Consider the following 8,455-nt stretch of genomic DNA (forward strand, 5'->3'; position numbering starts at 1 on the left):
TGCCAAGACACATGAAGATCTCTAAGGGATGTCAGACCCATGGGTGTCGAAGGAAGTCAGGACCTTCTTGTAGAGCCTATGGAGAGAGAAAGGCTTTCCTTATAGCCGCTACCCTGAATCTGTAGCTCCCAACGTGTGAGCCAATACATTTCTGTTGTTAAAGCCATCTACTAGTAGTATTTCTGTTATCATAGCACTACATAACCAAGACAGTGCTTTTATAAGAGTTTGCTTTCAGGAATTTCATTGTGTATAGACATCTACCTGCACCATCTGGTGGCGTTGCCAGACAAGTGTTGGGCTGCTAAGCACAAGGAAGGCAAACTCACCAGTACATCCACAGGGGAAAGAGGAGGCCATCTACACGGCGGAACAGGAGCCCTGATGACAGGTTGGTTACACGTGGGATTGTGATCCGAAGGTCACGAGGTGGAAACCACCAGCTGCTCCTCAGGAGAAAGACAGGGCTTTCTACTCCTGCAAAGAGTTACAGTCTCACAATCTCACAGGGGTCATTCTCCCTTGTCCTCTATACAGGCTGCTGCTTTGTTGGTTGGTTGGAGGAAGATGAGGCTTTCTACTCTTGTAGACAGTACTGTCTCAGAAGCTTATAGGGGCATTTCTACCCTGTCTGAGAGGGTCACTGTGAGTTGGCATCCACTTGATGGCAGTGAGTGTTGGTGGCATAGTGGGGTCTATGTTTAGATGCTAATGACAAGGTCAGCATTTCGAATCCACTGTGAAAACTGACAGCCTTGGAAGCCCACAGAGGCATTCCACCGTGCCCCATAGGGGACTCCATGAGCCAGAAATTATGGCACTGGGGTTCTCTATTTTTTTCTTCCTTTCCTCATTTGGAGAGACAAAATAACAGAGCTTTTCTACAAGTTCCCCCGGGCTGATATTTCTATAGACGCCTTTTCATCTAAGCCCCTGCATCTTCGGAGGCCCCCAGCCCCTTCCCAGCCATGCCCCAGGGAGCACTGTGGACCTCAGTAAGGGGGCACCAGGAGAAGTCTCCATCTGCATCTCTGGGGGTGCTAGCCCTCACTGTAGTGGGCACCCCACATTCCGTGGCAGCTCCTCTCCCTGCTGCCACCAACCCGACCCAGACCTGAGCATGGGCTCTGGCTTCCCAGAATCATGCAGCGGACACAGGGGTTCATACAGCAGACTTTACTGAGAGAGGTGAAAACTGCAGTGTTTTACAGCAGAGGAACCAGGTCGGTCACTCACATTCCAGCCGGCCTCTGTCGTTGTGTCCATGTATAAGAAAGAGCTGTATATAAAGAGTAATTGTATATTAAGAAAAGATCCCATCCCCATCTAGATCAAGTCCATAAGTCCGAGATTAGCCTATATGTCCAATACCAGGGTATCATTTTCCCTTCAGACTCTTACAACACATGCAATGACACCAAATGCAGGAAGATGACAGGCCAGTGGGCAGGAAGTCTTGTGGATCCAGCGGTGGTGGAAGCATTCTAGTACTGGTGCTGGTGTGGGTGTCCATGTGGCTCCTCTAGCTCCAGGACTCTGGCTCCATCACCACAGCTCCATCTGGCATGGAGAGTGTGTGTCCCGCCCACAGGGAGGAAGACAGGAGTTCCCAGAATTCTCAGGAGAAGGCCATGCCCACACAGGCCTCATTGGCTATGACCTGGTTGACAGGCTAGACTCTACCCCCTTTGCTTCAGTTGACAGGAGATGATCTAGCTGCCGCAAAGACTGAGAAATTATTATTTCCTGGACCACAGGAGTACTTTTAGGTGATAAAGATAGGCCCTGAGCATTAAATCATGGCATGAGAAATTACTTCGACACATTCACATTCAATCCTGTGGATTGTCCTAGGGAAGTCTTAGGAGGGTGCCAGTGTGGTTGTTAGTTGCTGCTGATTCCACATGAACAACTGGCAACCTCACGTATGTAAGAGTCTAATAGGACAACATGATGCCCCATCCTGACCCATCCTTACCGTCACTGGTTTGAGTTCACTGTTGTGCTTATTGCAGTAACCAATCTTATCAACAGTTTCTTTCATTTTCACTGCCCCTCTCCCTACCAACCTCAAGCTAACTTCAGAGTCATCGTTCATTCTGATTCATGGGAGTTATAGGACTGAGGAGAACTGCCTCTGTGTGTTTCCTAGCCTGTTACTCTTTCCTGGAGCAGACAGGCTGATCTTTGTTCCATGGAGTGGCTGCTGAGTTTGAATGGCTGCCATATGCTCAGCAGTCCAGCCCTTACGTAAGAGTGCCGCCACCGTGGGTTCCACCATGACCACAGCATTGTTTCCTCCATCGTGCTGGTGGGTTTGGATGGCTGACCTGTGGGTGAGCAGTCCACCACATATCTCTTATGCTTTACCAAATACTAAATTCCCTGCCCTTCTGATTCCTAGTGACCCTTGTAAGGGAGGGGTAAAACTATGCCTGTGAGATTCTGAGAATGTAAGTTTGGGAAGATAGCCCCCTCTTTATGTCTTGGAGCAGCTGGTCCTTTCCAAGTGCTGACCTCGTTGTTAGCAACCCAACCCGTTGTCCACTACATCACCAGCCCTGCTTGACTTTCCCAGTCTGACCAGACTCACTGCCCTTGAGTCCATCCTGATTCTCAGTTCCCCCAATGGGACAAGGTAGAATGACCCCTATGAGTTTCCAGGGCTGTAACTCTTTACAGGAGCAGGAAAGCTCATCTTTCTCCTGAGGACCAGCCGGTCACTGCATAGTTAGCAGCACAACACACAACCTACTACTGGGCTGGAAGTGTCCAGGTTTCTGGTTTCCCTTTTCTCTGCCCAGTCCTGCACCGGAGGCAACAGAAAAGACCATGGTGTGTGTTAGGACGGTGCACATGAGTCCTGGAGGTCATTCCTCTGTCTAACAAAGTCTCCACCTTTGAAAACCCTCCCTGATCTCTTTTCTCCCCAGTCTTGAATCCCTGTTAAACTAATGGGCAGCCAACCCACCTCCATCTCCGCCCCCAGACACCCTCCTAAGCAACCAACACACATGAGCGTGCCATGCACGCACGCGCGTGCACACACACACACACACACACACACGCATGCACTTCTCCTCTCATCCGTCCCCCTCTCAGACCCAGAAGTCATCTTGCTCCATTGTAAGTTTTATAAAAGAAGGTCCTCAATCTGCTACCTTTATTGTGTATGTTGAAAAGCCCACAAAAGTCGAGAGACATGAAAGAGACAAGCCCTCAGCAGTCTGCGCACTGGGCTCCTCTTTCACCTGCACTGAGCCCCCTCAAGTCCTCCATCCCCCCCGGCCTTCCCTCCACTTGCATCCCTGAAGCTCTCAGCATGAAGACAGCTGTCTTGGTCCTCTCTTCCTGTAGGTAAGTGTGTGTGTGGGGGGGGCGGATCCTGCAAGATCCATATAGACTAAGGGACAGGAGATACAAGAACACGCCACCTGGAGAAAACAGAGCAATTAGTCCAGCACCAACCCAGGAGCTGGAAGGTTTACATAGGAACAAGGAAGTTGGCTCCCAGGATGGAATCCACCCTCCAAACCCAGTGGGCAAACTCACTGCTCTCATGAGAAGAAGCTGAGCCCAAACAGCTTCTGTCCCTAGACAATCCCACCGAACTGCGCAGCCTCTGCCCTGGGCTTCAGTAGCAATTCCCCACTTGGGTCCGTGGGGCATGGCTGGTACCTGGCCCTTGAACCCTTGATGAAGGAGGAGCAGCGGTGGTGCCAGAGACTGCAGAGACCGTAGATGACGGCCAGGATGGCAACCCCTAAGACCAGGTGCCAGGTGAAGAAGATGGTGACGAAGGCGAGGTCTTCGGGGTTCTCTGACCTCCAGGGCTGTCCCGAAGGGGGCGCGTACAACAGCACGCTCAACTGCAGCAGCCAGGTGCTGAGCACCAGCACCATCCAGCTCTTGAGCACCCAGAGCCGGGGCTGGTCGGGGATCCAGACCTCGATGGTGATCACCAACGCCAACAGGCAGGTGGGCACCAGGAACAGAATGTGCACTCGGACCTCCAGGACGCTCCTGTGTTCGAAGTGAGTGATCATCAGCAGCATCAGCACATAGAAAGCCAGGGCCTCGGCAGCCCGCTCCAAATGCGGCTTCTGCCGTGCCAGACAAAACCAGCTCACGACGTCCACCACGCCGCTGAGCATGAAGAAGCCGAACATGGTGGTGTGCTGCCAGTGTTCCTTGTACACGAATGGTCGGTGAGGGTCCTCCCAGTCTATTATCTTCAGACGGTTCACCCCCAGAGGATAGAAGAAGTCACCCAGGATACTGACTAGGGCGCCGATCAACTTGACGGATCCTTCCACAAACCCCAGATGACACCAAGTCCGCTCACGCTTCTCTCTTGGGGGAAGAGGCGGTTTGATGTGCTTCTGTTTCCGTAGGAGGGCCAGGGAGACCAGCACTGAATAGTAGAGGGAATAGACCAGGAAGAATATTCCTGGTACCAAGTGCCCCTCAAAGGTACCCATGGTCTCGGTGTGCGGCCGGTGCCAACAAGGTGAGAGCTGGCAGAGTATCAGCCTCCTCCAAGCTGCCACTGAGCCTTGGGGAGATGCTCTGGTAAAGTCTTTCCACATAGGACACCTCCCACTGGCCTTGCCCCTTCGTTGGGTAAACTGGAAACAAGCTGAGTCACTCTCCAGGGTGGAATTCTTCTTCTTCTTTTTTTTTGTCAAACTTCTTAATGACACTTCACGATTTCATCATTAAATTCAACGTACCTCTGCTTGGTGTGGGATTTGCTCCACAGCGAGTGCGGGTGGGTTGGGGGTGTAAAGAGGGCAAGTGCCCCAACAAAAAAGGGGTGTGCAGATAAACAAATAACAAAACTGAACCAAAAAGCAGGTGGGGGTGTGTGGGTTTTCCTATTGAGCATTTTTCTGTGTCAAGCACGCAGCATCTTGCTTTCTCATTAAAATTCTCAGCAGCTGTCAGACACCATTGTAGAGCCGGGACAAGGCTCCAGGTTGATCCGTTTGTTACAAAGCCTGGAGTTAGTGCTAGGCAAAGGGACAGAATTTCAAGCCCCGACACTGCCATATCACACGGTTTCAGGAACATCACTCTGTCTTCTTGACCCTCAGCCTCCTGCTCTGTGGAAGAGGAAGACATTCCTTCTCAGGACCGTTGTTATCATCAACCTGACCAATGTGTTCCCAAGGGTCAGGCACATAGCAAGTGTTCAGTGGAGAGCAGTGTCCAGTATTCGTTTGACTCTTGTTCTTACTATGGTTCCTCGCTAAAGTCCTGACATTGCCCAATGATTTCTGTGACTAATATCAGATCAGGAGCTGCAAAGATAAAAGAAGGAAAACAGCTGTCTGCTGTGGACTGATCTGTGTCCCTACAAAGGATGTGATTTGTGGTAGCCGCCTATGGCTGTAACCACACATGAGAAGCGGCTGCCTTCGCACAGTGAGTGAGGTCGGATTTCATGTACTTTGTATGTTGAGTCAATGTCTTTAGAGGTCAGATGATCGTGAGTCAATGTCTTTAGAGAGAAAAGAGATCAAACAAGTGAGAGAGAAGCAGAGATGAACTAAGGATCCTGGAGGAAGAAGCTGGAGAAAGAAGGATGGAAAGCCTTTTTCCAGGCTGAGAGAGGGGCTGAAAGCCTGTCCCTCGAGGCGGTGCCCGGTAAACAGACTGCTAACATCTGAAACTGTGAGAGAAACTGTGAAGAAAGCTGATGGTGCCCGGCTATCAAAAAATGATATAGCGTCTGGGGTCTTAAAGGCTTGAAGGCATATAAGCGGCTATCTAGCTCAGAAGCAACAAAGCCCACAGAGAAGAAGCACACGGCCTAAGCGAACACAAGGTGTTGAATGGACCATGTAGCAGATACAAAGGAACAAAAACAATCATTGTGTGATCACCTTCCTCACATAATGGCTGAAGACGAAAGTGTGCATAAGCAAGTGTGGTGAAGAAGGCGGATGGTGCCCGGCTACTGAGAGATATAGCGTCTGGGGACTTAAAGGCTTGAAAGCAAACAAGCGGCCATCTAGCCCAGAAGCAACCGAGCCCACACGGAAGCAGCACACCAACATAGGTGACCATGAAGGACAGAGGAGAGACCAGGTCTCCAACATCAAAGATGGGGTGGTGGTGAGAATCACATCACCGTGAAAGAGGGGGAGTGCATGATGGGGACCCAATGCCCACCTGTAGAGAGCTGAACACCCCTTCCAGAGGGGTAGTGAGGAGGAGATGGGCCACACAGGGTTCAGTGTAACAACAATGAAACTCAAAACCTTCCTCTAGTTCCTGAACGCTTCCTCCCCTCCCAATCATCATGACCCCAATCCTTCCTTGCCTTGCGTACCTGGTTGTACCAGAGGATGTACAGCGGTGCAGTGGGGATCTGGAGGCACAGGGAATCTAGGACAGACGAACCCTTCAACACCAGCGGTGGGAGTGGCGACACCAGGAGGGAAGGGCATGTAGAAAGGGAGAACCGATCTCGGAGATCTATGTGTAACCTCCTCTCTGGGAGATTGTCAAGGGGGAGGTGGGTGAGGGGAGACGCCGGGGAGTGTAAGATAAGATATAATAATTATTTATAAACTATCAAGGGACCAGGGGTGGGATCGGGGAGGGAGGGGGATGGGGGGGAAAAAAGGGAAAACGAGCTGATTCCAGGAACCCAAGTGGAAGGTGAATTATGAGAGTGACAAGTGCAACGAATGTATAAGGGTGCTTTGCTCATGTGATGTATGTACAGATTGTGATAAGAGCCTTATGAGCCCCAATAAAAAGATTTTAAAAAAAGAAAGAAAATGATTAGGGCAAAGCATGTACGGATGTGCTTTATACAATTGATGTATGTATATGTATGGATTGTGATAAGAGTTGTATGAGCCCCTTATAAAATGTAAATAAAAAAAAAGAATTGGGTCTTAAAGAACCTCCCAGGGAGGCTCTAGTTGGCTAGTTGGATCCACACCGAGCTGTTCTTCATAAGGTCAGTGGTTCGAGCAACCTTTCAAAGATGTACAAGTATGGAAACCCCATGGGATGGTTCTTTTCCATCCTGTAGGGTCACTGTGAGCTGGGAGGGATGCGATGGCAGTGGGGTTTTCTTTTTGTCATGGGTGGATGTGATACCTATATATCTCTCTATCTCTCTCTATATAAGCGAGAGAGACAGACAGACAAACAGAGAAAGCCAGAACACAACCTGCCTGAGAAGAGTAGAACATAAAAAAGAAAATTGAAAAGGCTCATGCATAGAAGGTGTGAGGGCAATTTGAAGGGGTGAACATGGTAGCTTTCATCGCAATCCCCGAAAATATTTGGAAGATCTACATATTCCTTCTTCAAATTATGCAGTCAACATTTCAGAAGACATTTTCATATGTAGAAATCAATGGTGTTCATATTAAATGGTTTAGGGTAGAGGTTGACTCCAAGATTCTTGATAAGAAATATTCTTCCTATGTGTGTGTGTGTGTGTATATATATATATATATATATATATATATATATTTATATATTTATATATTCATACATATACCACATTGAATGAAGGGGGAAGTGCAGAGTGGAGACCCAAGGCCCAAGTGTCAGCCACTGGAGAGCCCCTCATAGAGGGGCTTAGGAGAGGAGATGGGTCAGTCAGGGTGCAAGGTAGTACCGACGAAGAGCACAGCTTTCCCCCAGATCCTGGATGCTCCCTCCCCCCAACTACCATGATCCGAATTCTATCTTGCAGGGCTGGATAGGGCAGAGGTTGTACACTGGTACACATGAGGGCTGGAGGCACAGGGAATCCAGGGTGGATGATACCTTCAGGACCAAGGGTGTGAGGGGCAATGCTGGGAGAGCGTAGGGTGAGTGGGTTGGAAAGGGGGAACTGATTACAGGGATCCACATGTGACCTCCTTCCTGGGAGAGGGACGGCAGAGAAGGGGGGAAGGGAGACTCCGGATAGAGCAAGATATGACAAAATAACGATGTATAAATTACAAAGGGCACATGAGGGAGCGGGGAGCGGGGAGGGAGGGGGAAAAAAAGAGGACCTGATGCAAAGGGCTTAAGTGGAGAGCAAATGCTTTGAGAATGATTGGGGCAGGGAATGTGCGGATGTGCTTTATACAATTGATGTATGTATATGTATGGATTGTGATAAGAGTTGTATGAGTCCCTAATAAAATGTAAAAAAAGAAAAGGGAAAAGAAAGAAAGAAAAGAAAATGATTAGGGCAAAGAATGTACAGATGTGTTTTATACAATTGATGTATGTATATGTACGGACTGTGATAAGAGTTGTATGAGCCCCTAATAAAACGTTTAAAACAAAACAAAACAAAAAGAAATATTCTTCCTTCTCATTTTAAAAGCATTTTATTAGCGGTTCATACAACTCTTATCACAATCCATATATACATCAATTGTGTAAAGCACATTTGTACATTCCCTGCCCTCATCAGTCTCAAAATATT

At 49.0% G+C, this 8,455-nt stretch overlaps 1 protein-coding gene across 1 annotated transcript; it reads right to left on the reverse strand.

Annotated features, from left to right (window-relative positions):
• Nucleotides 1-3,593: 3,593 nt before the first annotated feature.
• LOC142454678 (transmembrane epididymal protein 1A-like) lies at nt 3,594-4,481 on the reverse strand. The gene has a single exon (XM_075555874.1). It carries the CDS (start codon nt 4,479-4,481, stop codon nt 3,594-3,596), a length of 888 nt encoding a protein of 295 aa, XP_075411989.1.
• Between the last annotated feature and the right edge of the window lie 3,974 nt (nt 4,482-8,455).

Source organism: Tenrec ecaudatus, chromosome 8, assembly GCF_050624435.1.
Source record: "Tenrec ecaudatus isolate mTenEca1 chromosome 8, mTenEca1.hap1, whole genome shotgun sequence".
Taxonomy (NCBI): domain Eukaryota; kingdom Metazoa; phylum Chordata; class Mammalia; order Afrosoricida; family Tenrecidae; genus Tenrec; species Tenrec ecaudatus.

Excerpts from the sequence above, each read along its gene's own strand:
- LOC142454678 (XM_075555874.1), bottom strand. The coding sequence starts at position 4,481 with ATGGGTACCTTTGAGGGGCACTTGGTACCAGGAATATTCTTCCTGGTC.